The sequence below is a fragment of the Chionomys nivalis genome, chromosome 4 (genome assembly GCF_950005125.1).
Source record: "Chionomys nivalis chromosome 4, mChiNiv1.1, whole genome shotgun sequence".
Classification (NCBI taxonomy): Eukaryota; Metazoa; Chordata; class Mammalia; order Rodentia; family Cricetidae; genus Chionomys; species Chionomys nivalis.
Window position 1 is genome coordinate 106,414,042 of NC_080089.1, and position 23,416 is coordinate 106,437,457.

A 23,416-nucleotide genomic window follows, 5' to 3' on the forward strand; every position below is an offset into this window, starting at 1 on the left:
TATTTATTTATTCATTTATTCATTCATTCATTCATTCATTCATTCATTTATTTATTTATTTATTTATTTATTTATTTATTTATTATGTATACAATATTCTGTCTGTGTATGCCTGAAGGCCAGAAGAGGGCACCAGACCTCTTTACAGATGGTTGTGAGCCACCATGTGGTTGCTGGGAATTGAACTCAGGACCTTTGGAAGAGCAGGCAATGCTCTTAACCACTTGAGCCATCTCTCCAGCTCCCCATGTTCTGTGTCTTGATCTAGGTAGTGATTAGTAACACAGATGCATAAATGAGAACTCAGTGCTCTGTACACGAAGTGTGTGCATTATACTCTATGTAAGTTGCTTCCTTTTCTGTTTGCTTATTTTCAGGAGAGCATCTCAGTATCCTAGCATAGGAAGGCCTCAGAATTGCCACCCTCTTGCCTCAGCCCTTTTATACAAATTACTTCTGAATATTAAAAAGATTTTAGGCTGGGTGTAGTGCTGGAAGCTTTTAATTCCAGCACTTGGGAAATCTCTGAGTTTGGGGCCAGCCTGGTCTACAAAGTGAATTCCAGGACATCCAGAGCTGTTACACAGAGAAACCCTGTTTAGATAGATAGGTAGATAGGTAGGTAGGTAGGTAGATAGATAGATAGATAGATAGATAGATAGATAGATAAAAATTTTAAATGACACTTGAAACATTATACACATCTATTTAACATGGACTGGTAAAATCTATGTCCTTCATAATTTTTGTGATCTATCCCTTTAATAAAACAGAGCAGTTGCTCAGTTATCTGAATCAGAATTCCCCTGGATTTGTATTCTCCCCCCTAGTTTTTTTTTTAATTATCCTGTATCTGATTGACAAGGTTTTAATTTGTTTTTAACATCTTGTCTAAAATATCAGAAAACATTTAGCCAGCCTGTTATATTAGTTGGGTTTCCTTGTAGGCTTTGTGGCTAAAATAAATTTGAAAAATTCTGATGTAGGTGACTTTTGAATTTCAGTAAATGATGTTCTTATATACTTCTAGGAAAGGGACTGCAGTTGGAAGTGCAGTGGCTCCTGTGTCGCCACCACCTCACAGCAGACTCTGCCTCTCAGATGTCCTCATTCTTCCCTCCTTTCCCTTCTCCCCAGCTACCCTCTGCTGAAGCTCCCCTTGCCTGGAACGGGACCCGTGGAATTCTCTACTCCTGTGAAGGATTACTCACCCCCGCCTGTGGACTCTGACCACAAACAAGGAGAGCCCAGTGAGCAACCAGAGTGGGTAGGTGCTCAGCTTGTCACTGAGGAGAGCCCTAGCACAGAGCTGATTGGTGGAGCCAGACTCTGCAAATGACAGTGAGAATGGTCAGCTTCAGATTAGTGAATTCATGTACTCGCCTGCTTTACGAAGGCACCAGAAGTATTTAGTTGTGCATGTAATGAGTAACCTTTATTGAAGGAACACATTTAGTGATGCCAAGTGTGAGTCCTAGAAGAACTAGGATTTTCAGTTGTCTTATCAGTGGCCAGCTGACCTCGGTCATACCTGGCTTACTCACAGTGTGCAGGGACCAGATAACATGCCGTCTCCTGATCCTAGGTAGTCAGCAGAACAGTGGAACATCTCCAGAATATTCTAGCATCAGAACCCCAACACTGCCTGGTTATTGCAAAGTCTGACTCATTTTCTGATCAGTTAGGTGGTTTTTATCTTCATAATCCAATCAGGTGGTTTAAAAAGTACAGGTTCTACTTATTTTTTAAACAGGAAGGTTGGGACCCAGAAAGTAATTAAGTGCCTCAGTTACTTGAATTCCAAGGGTTAACGTGGGGTTAGAACTCTTTGTTCTCCCAGTCCTAGCCAGGTGGACTGTACTATTGTCACTTGATGAGTTTTTTTTAATGTAATTTTTTTAATTTAACTTTTATTTTGTGTGCATTGGTGTGAGGTTGTCAGATCCCCTGGAACAGGAGTTACAGACAGTTGTGAGCTGCCATGTGGGTGCTGGGAATTGAACCTGGCTCCTCTGGAAGAGCAGTCAGTGCTCTTAACCACTGAGCCATCTCTCCAGCCCCACTTGATGAGTTTTGAATGAGAAAAAAGATAGTCTGTCCAGTTGAAGAGCTCGCACTTGGACCCCACTCAGTGTGATCTCTACACTCCTATGCAAAGCTCATAAGCTTGACCAGCTCATCTGGACATCTTACCTACCGTGTAAGGACATGACAGTCCTTATGTGCCTGCCTTTCCTGTGTTGTGCATAGGTTGGTGTTGGGCTCGCTGGGCTTTTGGGGAAAAGAAAAGCTTGGAACAGAGCTCTTCTTCTCCATCTCTTGACAGTACAGCGTCTTCTTTCTATTTTCTTTCTGGTTAATGCCAGCTAACTAGTTAGGAGTTTGACTCTCCTGTTATTGAACTAGGACACCCTGTTAAGAGAGGTGTGTTACAGTTATACATTTCGTCAGTGAGAAATTTTCTGTGCTCACTAGTACTGTGTCTGTGGTGGTCAGAGGACACATGGTATGAGAGCATCTAGTTCTGGGGATTTTCTAGCAGGTTTGGTTCCTAGACACACATCAGGTGGCTTACACTCATCTGTAACTCTAGTTCCGGGAGATTGGATGCTCTCTGGTCTCTGAGGGAACCTTCACACGTGGTGCATGTAAACTTGTGCAGGCACACACATGCATATATATTTGAATCCAGGTGGTGGTGCACTCCTTTAATCCCCAGTACCCAGGAGCAGAGGCAGGAGGATCTCTGTGAGTTCGAGGCCAGTATGTCTATAGAAAGAGAGCCAGGATACCAGGGCAACACAGAGAAACCCTGTCTCAAAAAAAGAAGAAAAGTTTTTTTTGTTGTTGTTTTGTTTTCTAAGTAAAGAAAGCATTTTGTCTTCTATGTCCCAGGTTGGCCATTAGTTTACAATGGGATTAGTTTATGGTTGCTTCTTTGACTAGTAGAATTCAGTGGGCCTGTTTGTACATGATCGATGTATTTGTGGACTTCCCTTAGTACCTTTCACTGGCCTTGGGTGGTGGCAATGAACATCTGTGCAGAGCACTTTAAGGTCTAAACAGTCAGATAATTATTTAGTTTTTCTCTTACAAGCTCTGTCCCTGAGTGATGAAGAGACTTGGGGCTTAGTGCTGTGGCCCAATATTATATAACTCAGTGATGAGTTACCATACAAGGTGACTCAAGTTACACACAAGGTGTGGCTATGGATGATAAAAACAGAAGCCCACAATAGAGTGTAAGAACCATTTCAGTTATAAAGAACAGAAAACCCACTGAGGCCAGCCTGTTCTTGGAGTGAGTTCCAGGACTGGCTTCATTAGCTACTGGGAAACTTGTCTCGAAAAACCAAAAAGATCAAACAACAACAAAAACCCAAAACAGAAACCCAACTGAAAGCAGAATGAGTGAAAAAGAAAGACTACTTTGTGTAACTCCCAGCTAGAGGCAGAAAGGCCTTATGCACTCACTACCTGGCCAGGTCCTCAGGAATCCATCTCTCAGATCTGTCCCCTTGGGACCAGTCTCATCTCCATCTTCCTAACTGGCAGGAGGAGCTTCAGCACTGTGTGTGTGCAGCAGCAAATCTAGAGGAAGATCAATTCATTCCAGACCCTGTCCCCAGGGCACCTACCTTTGTTGCTCATGTCATCACCAGCCAAGCGGGACAAATTATGGCTCCTGGAGAAAAAGTTGAAGGCCTGGGCACGGGGACATACACAGCAGCCACCACCCATTCACACCAGAGAGCTACAGCCTTGTCCTCCTCCTCCTGCTCTGCTCTTGCCTTTGTGCTATCTTAGAGTTTCTATTGCTGTGAGGAGACGCCATGACCATGACAGCTCTTACAAAGAACACATTTAGTAGAGGGTGGTTCATTTACAGTTTCAGAGGTTTAGCTCATTATGATCATGAAAGGGAACTTGGCAGCGTGCAGGCAGATGTGCTGGACCTGAGAGTGCTACGTCTTTTTTTTTTCTTTTTTGGCTTTTCGAGACTGAGTTTCTCTGTAGCTTTGGAGCCTGTCCTGGAACTAGCTCTTGTAGACCAGGCTGGCCTCGAACTCGCAGAGATCTGCCTGCCTCTGCCTCCTGAGTGCCAGGATTAAAGATGCCACCACTGGGCAAGAGTGCTACATCTAGCAGGTAACAGGAGCAACTGACTATCACACTAAGGGAAGCTTGAGAAAAAGAGACCTCAATGCCCGCTCCCGCAGTGACACACTTTATCCAAAGCCACATCTCCTAATAATGCCACTCCCTGTGTGGGCCATTTTCTGGCAAACCACCACATGGCATAAACCAGGATGCTATGGAGACAGCTCAAGGTGTTATAATTTTAAAAATGGCAGGTGGCAGCTCTGTGACCCGTGAGAGAGACAAGCCATGCAGACAGCGTTCACATGGAGAGTTTTATTGAGGGCAAGGAGGGAGGAGAGGGGAGAGAGAAAGGGAAAGCAGAGCGGCCTTGTTGGGGGAGGGAGAGAGAGAGGAAGTGGGCGAGGTTCTGCCTTATAAAGGGAGGAGTGCAGTGCACGTGCCCAGAGATCACACAGCAGGCTATGGTAACTGGGCATGTACTCGCGGTGGTGCTCTGCCAGGTCTCCAAGGGGTGGGCAGGCATGCCTGAGTGCCAACATTACACAAGGTGTAATCCTTGAGATCTCACCCTGGTTGTGGAGATAAGATAAAGATTTTTAAAATTTGAAGTATATGTTGAAATGACACGGTGGAGGTAGGACTCTGGAGGAAGGGTCAGTGGTTAAGGGTGCCTATTGTTCTTAAAGAGTACCTGAGTTCTGTTTCAACACCCACATCTAACTCCTGTTCCAGGAAATCCACACCCTCTGGTCTCTGCAGGCACACATATTTTTTTTTTTTAAATACGTTTTGATGTTGCTTAGGATGGCCTCAACCTGTGTAGCTGAGGCTGGTGTTGAACCCCTAATTCTTGCATCCATCTCTCAAGTCCTGGAATACAGGCATGTTTCACCATACCCAACTTGTCTGCTTCTTAAGTGTCTAGAGACTTCCTTCCACAGAGCACAGGCAGGGAAGAATATGTGCAGTAGAGAACTTGGCAGGCAGGTCCTCAAGAAAGTGATGGAGGTTGAAGAGAACTGGTTACCTCTGGAGTCTTCCTCCCAGATGTATAGCTGTAGTCTACTGAGTAAAACATCAAGCGATCCTAGTTGAGGGACTCCCTATGAAATACCTGATCAGCAAGCACTCCACAAAGTTTTCAAGGCCACCACAAACAAGAAAAGTCTGAAAAATTGTCACAAGCTAAGAGAAGCCCTTGGTGGCCTGGCATGGTCCATGTTTTCAGATGTTTCAGTCCAAGTTTATGTGACTATTGCTTTGGGTTTGAGATGAGGCAGGATGTCATGGTGGAAGCAGAGTGGTGGAGGAGCTTGTTCATATCATGAAAGGAAGGCAGAGGAAGGGGCAGATAGCTGAGAGCGTTTGTGTGTGTATGTGTGTGTGTGTGTGTATGGAGAGTGTGTGTGGGTACACGTGTACATGCAAGTCTGCCTGCCCCCAGAAGAAGGTGTCAGATCTCCCAGAGCTAGAGTTATAGGCGCTTGTGAGCTTTCCCAGCATGGGAACTGAACTCTAGTTTTCTAAAAGAGCAGCAAATGCTCATAACCACTAAGCCCCAGCCCCTACATAGAGTCTAATCATCCTCACCAGGTCCTTGATCCAAGTTCAGCCCACTCTGTATTAGACTTTGTGTGACCTATGACTTTGTAGGATTGGCAAGGGGCAGTTCCCTTTGGGTAGAGGGTTTTGGTTACAGAGAAAGAAAAACAAAGCCGAAACAGTAGAGACTTTCATTTCCCAGTGCATGGCCTTGGGCAAACGACTTCTGTGCCTTCGTTCCCATGTTCATAAAGCAAGGGTGGTAATTCTACCTGTGTTGCACATTGTCATAAGGAATAAATGAGAGAATGCAAACTTAGTGCAGTGCCTGGCCCACCATTAACATTCAGAAAATGTTTGTGGCTGTCACAGTAGATCGGATCTGACTAGTGTGAGCAGAGAGGAGAAAAGGAAGATTTGTATGCTTGGATTGCTTGTAAGGTAAACTAGGTGTGTATGCCTTAAGCCCACCCTCAGCTCAGTGGTTCTTTCTTCAGGAAGCCTGTCCAAGTGGATCCTGCTCTTCTCTGTGCTTACCCTGCTGTACTTTCGAAGTTGCCTTCAGTGAGATTTACATAAATGCCAATGTTTTACATATCACAGATGCTTAACAAAGGGTTTCATGGTGGCAGTAGTGGTACATGTCTTTAATCCAGGCACTCAGGAGGCAGAGACAGATGGATCTCTGTGAGTTCAAGGCCGGCCTGGTCTACAAGAGCTGGTTCCAGGACAGGCTCCAAAGCTTCAGAGAAACCCTGTCTCAAAACAAAACAAAACAAAAGGAATGATATGGGCTAGAGAGGTGGCTCAGCAATTAAGAGCTCTTATGGAAGACCCAGGTTTGAATCCTAGAACTCCAGTTCCAGGGGATCAGGTACCCTCTTCTGACCTCCAAGGGCATTAGGCACATATGTGGTGCACACACCTACATGCAGACAAAACATTCATACACTTAAACACTGTTTTTTTAAAAGAATGACGTTGAAAATGGTGGTAAAGAAATCAGCCTTAATGAACCTGTAGGGGCTAGTAGGCTGAGTTGATACTGCCAGGGTTGCCAAAACCAGTTTTCATAATTCTAGGGAATAATGTTTTCATTCTGGTGCTCTACTAGATTTGACTCACATCTGTTATTTTGATTGGCATACAGAGGAACCTGATTCGGTAGTTTATTTATTTATTTATTTTTTTGGTTTTTCGAGACAGGGTTTCTCTGTGGTTTTGGAGCCTTTCCTGGAACTAGCTCTTGTAGACCAGGCTGGTCTCGAACTCACAGAGATCCGCCTGCCTCTGCCTCCCAAGTGCTGGGATTAAAGGCGTGCGCCACCACCGCCCGGCTTCGGTAGTTTATTTTTGTTTCCCTAAACAGTAAGACCTGGAGTCTTGGAGAGCCCATACATAGACCCTCGTCCCTAGCACACAGCCAGTGGTGGTGATGCTAGAATTTGATTCTAGATAATTCTATTTACTTATGAATGAAAAACTAAATTTAAAATAGAAAATGGGTTTTAAAAGAAGTAGAAACCTGACGACTCCAGCATTTGAATGCCTACCCTAGATCGAGCAGCTTTCTTGGTGCTCTGAGCTTTACTGCGTAGGGTAATGGGAATGCTTTTGCCACAGTCCTCAGCAGGCCCTTGTACAGACCAATCTGGCAGGTTCCCGGAGGTTTACAGCCTTGTCCCATGCTGGGATTCCAAGGCTAGCATTGTAGAGTTTGTGGTGTCTGCCTAAGCCTGGGCATAGAGAAGATCTAGGCAGAGACCTCCTGCTATAAACAATGGTGGCCAGAGATGCCATTGGTTCCTAGGACCCCAACTCTTGTCCCATACTCCTTCGGGCTTTTTCTCCCATATCAAGATTGCATGGCATTATCTGAGCAGGTTGGCTGTAGAGGAGGAAATAAACTTGGGGGTTTAATCTGGATCTGCTTCCTATCAGCTGTGTGACCTTAGACTTTCCCTCAGCTGTCCTGGCCTTGGTTCTCTTATCTAGGTATCTTTCACAACACAGCTGTCCAGCAGTCAGCCCAGGGTCAGGCACCTCAGAATTCAGCTCAGGAATCTGCTTCCACACTCACTCACATGGCTGACTGGCTGCAGGTTTCCTGCAAGCCTCTTAGTTGCTTTCTGAGTGTTGGCCAAATGCCCTTTCCAGAATGGCTAACGTGATGTCTTGTTTCACCAGGTATTGGTACAACAGAGGGGAATTGCTACAGTGTTCAATAACCTAAATTCAAAGATGTATCACTTTGGCTGTATTCTGTCAGAAGTAAATCAGTAGATCTAGCATTCTCTTAAGGGGGCGGGAGCACAAGGTGATGAGCTCCAGAAGGTGTGGCTTATTGGGGTACCAGGCCATGTCAGGGGTCTCTGTTCCGTGAACACTTTTGCATCCACTGTCACACGTGTAGGGTGTATTCTTCATCTGCTTCCTACCTGTTTCCACTTGAACATCAGGTAGGGTTGTTAGAGAACCGTTTCCACCGAATAGGCTCACTGTACAGTAGATGGACCACACCTCATCTTCAGTAACATGTTACTGCCTGCTCACCAGCACTGCATCTTCTTGCTCAGACGATCTCTGGTCCAGAGGCCTGAGGTGTCTGAGAATCCCTGTCCTTAGAACAGCACTTACTTAGTGTCTATAGCAGGAGAATGGAGTCTCTCAGCTCTACCTGCTCAGGATCTGTGAGGTCCCCTTGCTGGCTGCCTCCCCTCCCTATTTCCTGTATCTTCCAGATGAACTGGTGTTTTCAGGGTCTGCTTCTGGAAGCTTCCAAACCAGTTTAGGGATTGTAGACAGCTGCCACTGTGACAGAATATTGATGTCCAGATAGGGGACCTGAGGTCACATTAGATGATGACTTGATACAGTTAATGACTGAGCCAAGATCTTGTAAGAACTAGAAGAATATGGAGCACCTTCTTAGAAGGTTCAGATAGAAGTTAGTGGATATGAGTCAAGAACCAGCCAGCCGAGGGGACCCAGGTAAGCTGAAGAATGAGTCTATGCAGGAGGCCTGTCAACATGGTTTGTCCGCAAAGGCTTCCAGCCAGTGAATGAAAGCATAGGAGCTGTGGGCGACCAGAATTGGGATGTTAAAGGAGACAGTTGTCTAGGGCAAATAGGATAAAACATATTCCTATAGAAATATGGTGGAAGGGGGGGACACAGTGCTGCACCCTTGTAATACCAGTACTCGGGAGTCTAAGGCAGGAGAATTACAAATCCGAGGCCAGCCAAAGCTACATAGTAAGACCCTCTCCCACAAAACAGATAAATTGAACTACATAGATAGCCATGCTACTACTTTCCCATGAAAAGAGAGATGGTGTTATAACAATATACTTCCAAAAAGAAATGTGGATAAACTTGGGGAATGGGGCACTAATAAAACATCTGAAACCAGACCCAGATGTGAATTGTAGTTAATAGTCCTCTTTTGAAATACTGGCCCAAAACCAGGTAATGGTGGTGGTGGTGGCAGTTGCCTTTACCTCAACGCCCAGGAGGCAAAGCGGGAGGACCTCTGAGTCCGAGGCCAGCCTGGTCTACAGAGTGAGTTCCAGCACAGCCAGGGCTGCTTGTCTGGAAACAAAACAAAGAATGAGGAAGTAAAGGGCCCGTGATTCTGGGTGGGAGAGAAGGTGGAGGTGTAGTGGAAGGGTGAGTGCTTAGCCTGGACTGAAGGGTCAGTAGTGGAGATTCTTTGGGAGTGAGGGCAGAGGTGCAGAGGCTGAGGAAGGCCGTGAGCAGAAATGCTGTCTGAAACCCAGTAGGGTTAAGCCTGGGTCTGGAAGCTCCATGGTGTGGAGCACAATTAATAAAAACCCAGAAACAGATATTGGGGTTCAACCTGAAGGTCAGAAAAGCAAAACAATCAGCCACTGGCTCTTACCTTTACCTCAATCCGAAATGGCAAGCCTACCTTCAGGAATCTTCAGAAAGAGACTATGTCTGAGAGCTGTCTTCTGTCTTTTTTTTTGCGGGGGGCGGGAGGGAAGACAGGTTTTAGACAAGGTTTCTCTGTGTGACAGCCCTAACTGTCCTACCACTAGCTCTTGTAGACCAGGCTGGCCTTGAATTCACCGAGATCTGCCTGCCTCTGCCTCCTGAGCGCTGGGATTAAAGGTGTGCGCCACCACCACCCAGCATTCTTCCCATTTTATTTAGCGCTGGGATTAAAGGTGTGCACCACTACTGTCTGGTTTCTATGACAAACTAGTGTGGCTACTGGGATTAAAGGTCTGGGCTGTAAGGCTGACCAGAGTGGCTGTTTCACTCTCTGATCTTCAGGCAAGCTTTATTTATTAAAATACAAATGAAATATCACTGTATTGGTGCCATGAGGGTGCTGAACCCTTCACAAATTTGGGGATGACCCCAGAATAGGTCTCCTTAGAGCTCTTGGTCCCTGGGAAGAGGCTTCCTTCTCGCAGGCAAGTGTGTTGAGTCAGTGAAGTGCTTTCATGTCAGAGCCTGTGGCAGCCAGTTCCAACCAGGTGCTTGGTGGCAGCTTCAAGGAAGCTCTGTGGGTCAGACTCCTCCCTACATTAGCATCATAAACGACTTCACAGCCAGCTCAATAGCACATATGTGTAATCCTAACACTTGGAAAACAGAGGCAGAAGGATTGCTACAAGTTCTAGGCCAGCTAGGAATAAGTCTCAGACCCTGCTTCAACCAAAAGTAAACTGAGCTTCATGAACTTTGCTTCTACGTTGTTCCTTTGAGCCCAGGAGATGGCTCAGTGGCCTTTCCTCTGGCCACTTGTCTGCCTGTGCAGTCCCTGAATAAGGCAGGCTTTGGCTTTAAAACAGCTCCCTCTAACCTGCCCGTCTCTCTCTGCCTCTGCCTCTAGTTGCCATTGAACCTCCAGGAAAGTCTCCAGAACCTTGCTTTCATTAAGCATCTCCTGCATCTCAGGGACATTTGGCCTTTTCTCTGTCATTAATTTAAAGTCCAGAAGGTTCAACCAGGTGACTTTTTTTGTTGTTGTTGTTTTTTTTTTTTTTTATTTTCGAGACAGGGTTTCTCCATAGCTTTTTGGTTCCTGTGCTGGAACTAGCTCTTGTAGCCCAGGCTGGCCTCGAACTCACAGAGATCCTTCTGCCTCTGCCTCCCGAGTGCTGGGATTAAAGGCGTGTGCCACCACCACCCGGCATGCCAGGTTGACTTTTGACTTGTCCTGACTGCCTTCCAGGATTCTTTTGTGCTGTCCAGGCCTTCCTTCTCTCAGTGTCCCTTATTCCTCAGACACACTCCCTGCCCCTCTCCTGCCCACCTTCCCATTCTCATAGCTGCTCAGCTGTGCTGACACAGTGCACACTTTAGGAATGTTCCATGGCACTTCTGTCACCAGGAATTGCACATGTGATTGCTCTCTCATCTGCAGTTTGAGGCTTGGTCCCAGTGATGTCAGCATCAGGCTGCAAGCACTATTGTCATTCTGCCAGGAGTTTATGGAACCGCTACCTAGCATGCTCTGGGAGTGAGACAGGCCTGCACTAGGAGGCATGCGCCAGGTTCTAGTGAGAAAAGTGCATTTAGTAAGAGTCGAGTCTGAGAGACTGTGCTACCCTGTTTCGTTAAGAGACTGCCTGAGTAATCCTTGCACTGTCGTAGGGTCAGAACAACATTCCCTGCTGTTTAGTACTAGTATTTCTGTTAAAACCCCATCTCTGCAGATGGGCAGATGTGTGTGTACTCACACACATTCTCGTGTGAGTGAGGCAAGTACGCATCTGGGTGCTGCAGGGTGGGTGTTGTTATTTTCTTTCATAGTGAGGAGCCTGGAACTCAGGGAGGTCAGAAGTGCTTCTAGCACCATAGAGTTGGAGAACTGAGATTGAAAATTTGTGTTTGTTTGCTGTTTTTAAGACAGTTTGCTTGGGGACCTTGGGGGAGGGTTGAAGAGGGAAGGGCAGAGGCAGGGAGGGGAGCAGAGAAAAATGTAGAGCTCAATAAATACAAAAAAAAGTTTGTTGTTAAGTAGTCTGGCAAAGAACTTGCTGTGTAAACCAGGCTAATCCATAAATTTGGGGCAATCCTCCTGTCTCTGCCTTTCAGTATTAGGTTGTATCAGGCATCACCATACCCAGCTAGAAACTTGGTCTGGCTTTTTGTTTTGTTTTGTTTTTCAAGACAAGGTTTCACTGTGTGACCCTGGCTGTGCTGGAACTCGCTCTGTAGACCAGGCTAGCCTGGAACTCAGATCCTCCTGCCTCTGCCTCCTGAGTGCTGGGATTAAAGACATGCACCATTGCTCAGCTAGGCCTTGATCTTTTATTTTTTTATTTTATTTTATTTTTTTGGTTTTTCAAGACAGGTTTCTCTGTAGCTTTGGAACCTGTCCTAGCTCTTATAGACCAGGCTGGCCTCGAACTCAGAGATCTGCCTCCCTCTGCCTCCCGAGTGCTGGGATTAAAGGCATGTGCCACCACCGCCCGACTATTTCTTATTTTTTCATGTTTTTATTGAGCTATATATTTTTCTCCACTCTCCTCCCTTCTCCCCTCCCTTTCTGCCCTCTCCCATGATCCCCATGCTCCCAATTTACTCAGATCTTGTCTTTTTCTACTCATATAGATTAGATCCATGTATATCTCTCTTAGGGTTCTTTTTGTTGTCTAGGTTCTCTGGGATTGTGAACTATAGGCTGGTTTTTCTTTGCTTTACGTCTAAAAGCCACTTATGAGTGAATACATGCTATATTTGGCTTTCTGAGTCTGGGTTACCTCACTCAATATGATGTTTTCTAGATCCATCCATTTGCCTGCAATAGGGCTTGATCTTTTAAGTACACTACAGAGCAGGCACTGTGGAGCAGCACCTGTGTATCAGAGAGACTGCTGCATGCCTCTGGGAGCTTGTAGTCTGGTGCAGCCAACAGCTGTTCTCTATAAAGGGCTAGATAGTAAATGAATTAGGCTTGGTAGTGTGGCAGTCCAGATAGCTCTGTTGTAATAGGGTGGATATCGCTGAGGACCATTGGGCTGTTTGGGGCATAGCCGTTGTTATTCCAGCATGTGACAGAAAATGAACCTGGACTTTGCTTTGGCTTGTGGGGCCACCATATCTTCCTGATACCTGGTCCATTAGTATGCTTCCCGTTGGCGCATGCTCAGTGAACTCCTGTTGAGCATGCTCATTTTCTGTCCTGTCCTGTTTCTTCTACAGTATGTGGGTGCCCCAGTGGCATACATCCAACAGATATTTGTGAAGTCCTCGGTATCTCCCTGGCACAAAAATCTTCTGGCGGTAGATGTGTTCCGATCACCACTGTCCCGGGCGTTCCAACTGGTGGAGGAAATCCGGAACCACGTGCTTAGAGACAGGTATTCCTCCCAGGGACTCCAAACTCCTGAGTACCAAAGGGAGGCATATGCCTCAATCTTAACTACTGCAAGCCAGTCAGCCTTGCAGTTTCCAGGGTCCTTGTGGGCGCTTTGTGGCTGTATCCTCACAACTCACAGAGTAAGCATAAATGGACCTAACTGTAGGGAGCTTACCCATGGCTCCTGCTGTGGGGCTCTGCTAAGATTCCAAGTCCTACCTGGGGGTCTGGAACATGTCACCATCAGGTTTTAGTTAACTAATGGCTTTGATAAGAATCTTGGTGAACTAAAACCCCACTGAAACTGGCAGAGGTGTGTAGTGGCGAGTTTGCGTGCTCTCCCGCTAACTTGCTGTTCCTGAAGGGAGATGGACTCCAGGACACCAGGGCCCTCTGAGGGTGGGACAGATACATGGTCTGGTTGAGCACTTGGAAGCCTTTCCCAGTACCCTAGGTATCAGGCTCTTCTGTGACCCAGGGGAATAGGGCACAGGAGCCTGGTGGCAGATGGTGCCCTGTAAGTGCAGTGGGTTGGCCCCGTGCTGGCAGAAACAGCAGAGGCTTCCTCTCATCTTCTGCACAGCTCAGGGACCAAGAGCCTGGAGGAAGTTTGCCTTCAGGTGACAGACTTGCTGCCAGGCCTCAGGAAACTCCGGAACCTACTTCCGGAACATGGCTGCCTGCTGTTGTCCCCTGGGAACTTCTGGCAGAATGACTGGGAGCGATTCCATGCTGATCCTGACATCATTGGGACCATTCATCAGCACGAGCCCAAAACTCTGCAGACATCAGCGACACTCAAAGGTACCCTCAGCGGTCAGGGTCGGGAGAGCCTGTGGGGTCGCTGTGTGTCCTTCAACAGGTGCTCTAGTATATTGGGGCTCCCCCGGCTTCTCAGAGTGATGTAGGGAAGGGGTCCTGGATAGCCCTGCCCATCCCCGAGACTGTCATTCCTATGTAAACACTTGCTGGTTTCTGCCCACAGACTTGCTGTTTGGTGTTCCTGGGAAGTACAGTGGGGTGAGCCTCTACACAAGGAAGAGGATGGTCTCATATACCATCACCCTGGTCTTCCAGCGCTACCATGCCAAGTAAGGTGCTCAGGCTCCCAGCTGCTCTGTGGGACTTAGCTTGAGTGGTTGCTTCTCTGACCTATTAACATGGCCCCAAGTCTCCTATAGAAATGTCTATGTTCTTTGCACCAAAGAACCATATCTGATCATTTGGATGAGGATGACCCTCAGGCCTGACTAAGAACAAGGAAACTGAGGCAGCTCTGACAATTTCTGTGGCCTGATGTTTCTTCTGGTTTCTCTCTAAGTCCTGGGCAGGTGCCTCACTCAGCTGACTGATGAGCTCTGTACAGCTGTGTCTTGTCTGAGCTATCACACAGTTCTCCACAATTGGCAAGGGGACTTGAGGTGCCTCTCACATGCTCTTCTGAAGCTGAGATAAGTCAGGAAAGGAGGTTTGCCAGTTTTACCATCCTTTCAGTGTCTGTGAAGACTAGAGAGATGTTGAGAGAGCACAGAGTAGCTTCCTTTCACAAACGGGAAGAGGAGACCTGCTGGGCCCCTCTAGGGACTTTTTGTCTACAGGTTTCTGAACAGCCTACGCACCCGACTCATGCTCCTGCACCCCAGCCCCAACTGCAGCCTGCGAGCAGAGAACCTGGTCCACGTGCACTTCAAAGAGGAGATTGGCATTGCAGAGCTCATCCCCCTCGTGACCACCTATATTATCCTGTTTGCCTACATCTACTTCTCTACACGTAGGTCTCCAAATGAGCTTTTCCATGACACACACTTCCCTGCGGTTAGAGATGGCTTGGAGCCAAGATGTAGAACATACCTAGTGATCACTAAAACCAGGACTTCATTCCCCGATAGATTCTCAGGGGTTTCTGAGGAAAAGACACTTTGTGAGTCAGAACTCCTGAAAGGTATGCTATGTTCATGAGACCAGAAGTGTCCATACTTGTCCTTCTCTTCTGGTTAAACAGGAGCCTTCTCTTCCCTGCTTGTCGGCATATTCTCCTCAGGAGCTCAGTTAAGGGTTGCAGGGGCTGGGGAGGTCCTGCCCTGATGTACCCTCTCTGCTCTGTAGGCAAGATCGACATGGTCAAGTCCAAGTGGGGCCTCGCCCTGGCAGCTGTGGTTACGGTGCTTAGCTCCCTGCTCATGTCTGTGGGGCTCTGCACTCTCTTCGGCCTGACGCCCACACTCAATGGCGGGTAGGTCTCACAGAGCCGGAGTGAGCCGTCAGGCCCCTTGCACATCTGGGCCTGATGATGACCACTGGTGACCATCGGACTGGATGTTTGTTGTCACTCCATATCTTTACCTTATTGTTTTTGACATTGAAGAGGTACACATTCTTCCTCTTTAGCATATGTGTATGCATATATGGCATATCCGTGTGTTATACGCATGTCTATGTGTGTACATATATATATATACATATGCATTGTGTGTTTTATGTATAGAATATTTGTGTTTGTATATATATGGTATCTGTATATATAGATGTTGATCTTTACATTTTAAACATCCATATGCACATTCCTGTTATTTATTTATTTATTTATTTATTTATTTATTTATTTATTTTGGTTTTGCTGGGTTTTGGGACAGGGTTTGTGGGTAACAGCCCTGGCTATCTTGGAACTCACTTTGTAGCCCAGGCTGGCCTCAAACTCACATAGATCCACCTGCCTCCTGAGTGCTGGAATTAAAGCCATGGGTCACCACCACCCAGTGCTTTTATTTTTTAGACTTATTTTTATTGTTTTTAATAGGTTGGGTTGGGGGATAGGAAAATGTACACATGAGTACAGAGAGATGCCCACGGAGGCCAGAAGAAGGCACCGGAGCCCCTGGAGCTAGAGTTATTGGGGTGATGAGTTGATAATGTAGGAGCTGGGAACTGAACTCAGTAAGCAAGAGCAGTAAGCATGCTTAACTGCTGAATCATCTCTCCAGCCTCGCACACTGCATTCTTTCTTTTTCTTTAATAATTTATTTACTTTTATGTGCACTGGCATTTTGCCTGCATGTATGTCTGTGTGAAGGTGTCAGATCTTGGAGTTACAGACAGGTGTGAGCTGACATGTAGGTGCTAGGAATTGAACCCAGGTCCTCTGGAAGAACAGTCAGTACTCTTAACCACTGAGCCATCTCTCCCTTCACACTGCTTTCTAATGGCTTGTGTCCAGGGAGCATGTGAGATACAGAAGCGTACGTGTCTTCACTATTGAAAGCTCCGTGGGTAAGGCACTTCCTGCCGAGCCTGATTACTTGGGTTCAATCCCTAGAATCTGCATTATAGAAGGAGAGAATGTGTGTGCATTCATGTCTACATACATACATGCATAAATGAATCTAACAAAAGAGTTTCCTTTTAAAGATTTACATATGCAGTCAGAGTAAGCGTGGAGTCTGTGCTGTCAGTATATGGGGATATTGTCTGCCTCCTCCTTCACTGAAGTACTTTCCCCGTTCCTCTGAAAATCTTCCTCCAAGCCCTTCCCTGCATTTGTCCTTGGTCTGTGCGGCTGGCCCTGCCTGCCTGCTGTTACCAACAGACTGACTGACCTGCCTTGACCTTGGCTTCTCAGGCGTCGTAGGGGAAAGCCACTCTCTCCCCAGTGTTAGATATGAGACCCAAGGCCTAGGACAGGGGTCAGCAGCTGTACAGAAAAGCTGTTTTGTGTCTCTCCTGTTTGGTTCCGTGTCCTGGACTGCCTGCTTCCTTTTCTGAGTCACTTTCAGAGCTTCTCCCAATGGGTGAGAAGTTCAGCCGTCGTCAGGATGCACTGTGGGAGCAATTGCTCTTCTCCAGATATAGCGTGTCTGCAAAGGTTAGGGATTTAGGTTATCCCTTTTGTTTAGGTCAATATCTTGGGCTGGAGTAACCAGTGTAGGGTCCTAGAAATGGTTGTTCCATTAACCATTGGAGTCTAGTGTGGGAAGGGTTAAGAAAGCTGTGGCCTAGCTGTGGGGGCAATGATGTTCTCAAGGGGGCCTCTTCCCATCTCCCTTCTCTACTGGGTAGAAGAGACAGGCATGGTAGCTGGCCCCTTGGCAAAGCTTTGGCGCCTGCCTCAGAGCTGAAAAACTGTGTTGATAAGCCTCCTGGATGGAGGTACGCTAGAGGGGTTTCTGCCCTGTACTGCAGGAGCCACTTGGCAGCCTCTACTGTAGGCTGGAAGCCCCACAGCCTCCCAGGTAAGAACCAAGACCTTCCTATCTCTTCCTCTGTCCCCAGTGAGATTTTCCCGTACCTGGTGGTGGTTATTGGCTTAGAGAATGTGTTGGTGCTCACCAAGTCAGTGGTATCAACCCCAGTGGACCTGGAGGTGAAGCTTCGGATTGCACAAGGTAACACTGGGGTGATGGGCTATTCTTTTATCTTTATGCCCAAGGGGATAAGAAGCCCTCATACTCCTTTTATGGCTGTGGTGATGGCTCAGACAGTAAAGTGCTTGCTGCACAAGCGTGAGGGCCCCAGTTCAGTCCCCAGATCCGTGTACAAAGTCGGACAGAGTGGTACACAATTGTAATCCCAACACTGAAAAGAGAGACAGGGATCCTTAAAGCTTGCTGGCTAGCCAGCTTAACCTATTCAACCTTGGGCCAATGAGAGACTCTGTCTCAAAACACAAAGTAGATGGCTCCTGGTGTGACCTCTGACCTCTATATATGCTTACATACATTTGCACCCACACAGCCTTACCAAAAAAAAAAAAAAAAAAAAAAAAATCCCAGCCTTGCTTTGGTCTTCAGGGTACTATGTAATTGGTCAGCCTGTTAGCTTATGTCCCAAGGAACCATCTAGTCCTTAGAGTGTACTTGGTTATGTCCCATGTGTCAGAGAGCTAGCCAGCCAATAGCAGCCCTGCACCTACCCCCTAGAGAAGTCTCACTGTAGCCTTGGCTGACCTGGAACTTGCTATGTATTCCAGACTGGCCTCAGACTCACAGAGGTCCTCCTGCCCCTGCCTCCTGTGTGCACCACCATACCCTGCTGAGAGGGGATTGATCTGAGGCACTTATCCTGAGTCCACTTCTCTGAGGAACAGCCAGAAACTGGCTGTGCGCTCATTCCACCAGCCTCTGATGAACTTGTGTGCCCTGCTACATATTGTGCTGTGTGTGGGTTATGAAAGATGAGGCAAAGTCTCTGGGAAGCTCAACACACTGTAAATGCAGAGACTTGATCATACAGCAGTTATGTAGCGTGACCCTGGGGGCAGCGTGAGGAAGTCCCAGTTCATTCCTCTGTTGCTCTGGCGTGTGCAGCGCACAGGACAGCAGGTCAGCAGTGGATGGTTACAGTGGACGGTACCGGGCTTTCTTCCTGGGTTTTCTAACCTCATCACCCTGCTTCCCCTTTGTTCTGATGGCCAGAGCATTCTGCTGCACCCAGCCTTCCTTTACAGCAACTGCGTGATGGTGGTGACTCCTAGAGTCTGGCCATGAGTGAAATGGCTGCACAGAGGCTGGGCCCTCTTCATGCTTCTGTCCTTCTGAGGACTACAAGGTCAGGTGTGGCCATGTAAAACAGGTTCTCACCAACCCATGCTCTGGCTCCCCCCCCCCCCCCCCTGCAGGCTTAAGCAGTGAGAGCTGGTCCATCATGAAGAACATGGCAACTGAACTAGGCATCATCCTCATTGGCTACTTCACCCTTGTGCCCGCTATCCAAGTAAGAGCCCAAGGCTTTACCTCTTGGCAGCCAGCGTGTGTGTGTGTGTGTGTGTGTGTGTGTGTGTGAGAGAGAGAGAGAGAGAGAGAGAGAGAGAGAGAGACAGAGAGAGACAGAGAGAGAGACAGAGAGAAAGAGAGAGAGAGAGAAAGGCGCATGAGCAGGTCAGAACCTGTGTGTGGAGAAGGGCTCTCAGGGAGCATATTAGTGGGCTTAACGTTTTCTGGATTGAATTGGGCACTTAAGCCTTTCTCAGGGGACTGGAATTTTCTGGAAAGCACCCTTTCAGTCCACTCTGGAGAAAGGGATGCATGCTCTTTGCTGCCCCCTAGTGAGCTGCTAGCCTAAACTTCCTAGTCTCCGGACCCTTAGCTGAAGAATTTTTCCTTTGTCTTTGCTGTGCCCTGCTGATTCTGAGGGATCTGCTGTCCAGGCTTGCAGCCATGTAGCTACAATGCCTCTGGTGTGTGCTCATTCCAGGAGTTCTGCCTCTTCGCTGTTGTGGGCCTGGTGTCTGACTTCTTCCTCCAGATGCTGTTTTTCACCACTGTCCTGTCAATTGACATTCGGCGGATGGAGGTAAGAGTGGCAGAGCCTGCCCTACCCACTCTCTTGGCTGGTGCTTGCTCTCTTCAGACAGCTTCTGAGTGAGGGCATGGCCCCAGGCAGAGGCAGCTGTCCCATGCAGGCAGCCTCTGAACAACTTGGGGCCTGATCTCTGTGCCCTCGACAGCTAGCAGACCTGAACAAGCGCCTGCCCCCTGAATCCTGCCTGCCCTCGGCCAAGCCTGTGGGAAGGCCAGCACGCTATGAGAGACAGCTAGCTGTACGGCCGACCACACCACACACCATCACACTGCAGCCGTCTTCCTTCCGAAACCTGCGGCTCCCCAAAAGACTGCGTGTCATCTATTTCCTGGCCCGTACCCGCCTGGCACAGCGCCTCATCATGGTACCCATCACCCCTGTTCTGTGTTGCAGAGGACAGCATTCAGATCCCAGGGGTGGTCCTTCAAAGCCTTGCTTCCTGAGCTATTTGATACGCCTTTCCTACTTGACCAATAACCCCTGGTCTGTCTGTTGGGGAAGTACCTCCAGGGTCAGCAGGGAGGGACCCAGGACAGGGGTTGTCTAGGGTGAAGCCACTTTGCATGGTCAGTGTTTTCCTGGGTCATGGTTAATCAGCCTCTATGTAGCATGCAAACAGCAGAGACTAGTGGGATGTGCTGGCTGCAGGGGTGAGAGCATGTCTCCCAGGCAGCTGAAGGGAAAGGTGGGTTACACTGAGGCCCTCCGGCAGGTTTTCAGGCGGTCGGGCAGCTGGTCCTTCTGACCATGCTGACCTGGGAATGGTGGGCAAATTCTGTCAAACTAAAGCAGTTACAGTGATTTCTAACCAAGGGAGCTAGGCCTCTAGTGGCGATTGTCAGCAGGTGGTAGTGAGAGGACTTAGGGACATAAAAGAAAGTATAGATTGGGAGTCATGTCCTGCCTGCACATCCAAGTCCTTCCGATGTGAGAGCCAAGATGGCTTGGGGCCTGGGGCTGACCAGTGCCTAAAAGGCCCTGCTGAGCATCTGACACCCCACTACAGGCTGGTACCGTTGTTTGGATTGGCATCCTGGTGTATACAGACCCAGCCGGGCTGCGCACCTACCTCGCTGCCCAGGTGACAGAACAGAGCCCACTGGGTGAGGGTTCCCTGGGCCCCATGCCTGTGCCTAGCGGAGTGCTGCCTGCCAGCCACCCGGACCCTGCCTTCTCCATCTTCCCACCTGACGCTCCTAAACCACCAGAGAACCATACATTGCCAGGTGAGCTGCCTGAGCATGCCGTTCCAGCAGAGGGTGGCCATGACAACCGAGCCCCAGAGGTAACTTGGGGGCCTGAGGATGAGGAGCTGTGGAGGAAATTGTCCTTCCGCCACTGGCCCACACTCTTCAACTACTACAACATCACACTGGCCAAAAGGTAAGTTGAGCTATGCCAACTGTCAGCCTTTCTCCCAGTATCTGCTCACCATTCCCAGAGCGTCTCCTCCACTTGGTGAGAGAAAACTAGTCTGCTTCTGCATTGGATTTGAAATAGTTGTAACAATTCTGGGGCAGCAATACGGGAACTGGTGGCACTGCCAGCAGACACACCTGGAAGAGTGACCCTGAGTCCCTGTTCTCAGGAGTTAAAATTGCTTGCCCCCTTCCCTGGGCAGAATGAGATCCATTGATGGTTGCTAGGGGGCCACTGTCTGAAAATCGCAAGATTGGGCTGCCAGAGCTGGTTTGGGGAGGGGCTGCAGGCACTGAGAAGACTGCGTTGGGAGGGCCACAGCAGGGCACCAACTGCCTACTCACAGGTACATCAGCCTGCTCCCTGTCATACCTGTCACCCTGCGCCTGAATCCACGGGAGGCCCTGGAGGGACGGCACCCTCAGGATGGTCGCAGTGCCTGGGCCCCACCTGAACCTTTGCCTGCTGGCCTTTGGGAGGCCGGACCTAAGGGACCAGGTGGAACACAAGCCCATGGTGACGTTACCTTATACAAGTAAGGCCCCGGTGAGGCAAGAAGTGGGTCGGGGTGAAGCCAGTATTGGGGTGCACCCTGCTCACGCTTTTGCTGTTCCGCACAGGGTGGCCGCACTTGGCCTGGCAGCGGGCATCGTCCTCGTACTGCTGTTGCTCTGCCTCTACCGGGTGCTCTGCCCGCGGAACTATGGGCAGCCCGGTGGTGGTCCGGGCAGGCGGAGGCGTGGAGAGCTGCCTTGCGATGACTATGGCTACGCGCCGCCTGAGACGGAGATCGTGCCGCTGGTGCTGCGAGGGCACCTCATGGTGAGGGGGGTGGTGTCCGCGGGCAGCAGGCTGTCATGGCCTTGGCCTGTGCCAACACAACACCCTCATGCAGGACATCGAGTGTCTGGCTAGCGATGGGATGCTGCTGGTGAGCTGCTGCCTGGCAGGCCAAGTCTGCGTGTGGGACGCACAGACCGGGGACTGCCTCACGCGCATCCCGCGCCCAGGGTAAGCACAGGTTGGCCCTGCCCCTTGCCTGCTCTTGAGGGAATCCGCAGCTCATTCTTTTGGCCCCTCAACCTGGGCAGGCCACGCCGGGACAGCTGCGGAGGCGGAGCTTTTGAAGCTCAGGAGACCTGGGAAAGGTTGTCCGATGGCGGCAAAACTAGCTCCGAGGAGCCTGGGGACAGCCCTCCGCTGCGACACCGCCCCCGAGGACCTCCACCGCCTTCCCTCTTCGGGGATCAGCCAGACCTCACTTGCTTAATCGACACCAATTTCTCGGTGCAGCTGCCCCCTGAGCCCACTCAGCCCGAACCTCGGCACCGGGCAGGCTGTGGCCGCTCTAGGGACTCTGGTTATGACTTCAGCCGTCTGGTGCAGCGTGTGTACCAGGAGGAGGGCCTGGCTGCTGTGCGCATGTCGGCCCTGCGCCCACCCTCTCCGGGATCCCCGCCGCCCCAGGCTTCTCAAGAAGAAGGGGTTGCACCCGAGAAGGGCTCCCCTCCTCTGGCCTGGGCCCCCAGCACAGCCGGCTCTATCTGGAGCTTGGAGCTGCAAGGCAACCTCATCGTGGTTGGGCGGAGCAGCGGCCGGCTGGAGGTGGGCCGAGGGGCTTCTCACATCTAGTTGGGGGGTTCCCACGAGGAGGAGGTGCTCACAGCCTCTGTGCTCTCAGGTGTGGGACGCCATTGAAGGGGTGCTCTGCTGCAGTAGCGAAGAGGTCTCCTCAGGCATCACAGCCCTTGTCTTCCTGGACAGGAGGTGAGAGTGCCCGGCTGCTTGCCTCAGCCCACCTGTCACGGTCTTGAGGCCTCTTTCCTTCATTTGCTGTGGGATTTGAGCTTTTCACTCAGTCTCTAATACCTGTCCATCGAGGGTGGTTCAGGTGGTAACCACTTTAGAGATGCGGAAGTGTTTGCAGCAGGGCCAGGCACAAGGGAAGCTCCCAGAGTTTTCTTTCTACCCTTCTAAGTCAGCATCTCTTACTGGATTGTGAATGCTGACCCCTCTGGATAGTTCACTCTTACTTTCAGTTGCAGAAAATCTGCAGAATGTTTTTTGTATTTGAAATAAGGCCTCATTTGGGTACTTTTTTTTTTAAAATTATTTTTTGAACATGTTCAGGGTGTTTTGTTTTGAAAAAGTTATTTTGCCTGCACATATGTGTCTGTGCACCACATGTATGTCTGATGCCTGGAGTCCAGAAGAGGGTGCCAGGTCCTGGAACTGTAGTTAGTTATGAGCTGCTCTGTGGATGCTGGGAACGAACCCTGGGTTCTCTGGAGGAGCAGATCTCTCCAGCCCTCATTTAGGTACTTCTCAGCTGCACAAACTCACTACCATAAAGCAATCCTCTCACGCCTCAGCCTTTCAGGGGTTGGGATTATATGTGTGTACTGCATCTGGGCTCAGACCATCTTTGTTGAGTCTGCATTTGCTAAAGCTTCCCTCCCTCCTCTCCATGCTGCTGCCCTCATAGAAACTCAGGGTTGGGGAGGGGTTCTAGTTCCTGAGCTTTGCCCCTCAGCTGAGTTTACGAACTCAGTTCACCTGCCTGCTCCAGGAAGGTGGCTCTTCCAGGGGTTCCTGGCTATTAGTGATTCCACTATCCGAACTGTAGTGGGAGCTTGAGGCGGGGAGTGGAGGGTGGAGGGTGGGGACTGGTGTCAGGGACTCTGGCCGTCTCCTTTTGACTGCTGCCACCTCTTCCTG

General features: G+C 49.1%; 1 protein-coding gene across 3 annotated transcripts in view; it reads left to right on the forward strand.

Moving 5' to 3' along the window:
- Positions 1 to 23,416, forward strand: part of Scap (SREBF chaperone) — a 65,844-nt gene that overhangs the window by 40,312 nt on the left and 2,116 nt on the right. For all 3 annotated transcript variants that reach the window (XM_057766443.1, XM_057766441.1, XM_057766442.1), the window contains 16 exons: positions 1,138 to 1,267; positions 12,829 to 12,986; positions 13,569 to 13,789; positions 13,971 to 14,076; positions 14,584 to 14,756; positions 15,092 to 15,218; positions 17,252 to 17,364; positions 18,597 to 18,691; positions 19,172 to 19,270; positions 19,425 to 19,643; positions 20,286 to 20,662; positions 21,045 to 21,233; positions 21,319 to 21,520; positions 21,594 to 21,709; positions 21,790 to 22,303; positions 22,380 to 22,465. In XM_057766443.1, the coding sequence (XP_057622426.1) occupies positions 1,138 to 1,267; positions 12,829 to 12,986; positions 13,569 to 13,789; positions 13,971 to 14,076; positions 14,584 to 14,756; positions 15,092 to 15,218; positions 17,252 to 17,364; positions 18,597 to 18,691; positions 19,172 to 19,270; positions 19,425 to 19,643; positions 20,286 to 20,662; positions 21,045 to 21,233; positions 21,319 to 21,520; positions 21,594 to 21,709; positions 21,790 to 22,303; positions 22,380 to 22,465 (2,925 nt within the window). The remainder of the gene's footprint in view (positions 1 to 1,137; positions 1,268 to 12,828; positions 12,987 to 13,568; positions 13,790 to 13,970; positions 14,077 to 14,583; positions 14,757 to 15,091; positions 15,219 to 17,251; positions 17,365 to 18,596; positions 18,692 to 19,171; positions 19,271 to 19,424; positions 19,644 to 20,285; positions 20,663 to 21,044; positions 21,234 to 21,318; positions 21,521 to 21,593; positions 21,710 to 21,789; positions 22,304 to 22,379; positions 22,466 to 23,416) is intronic.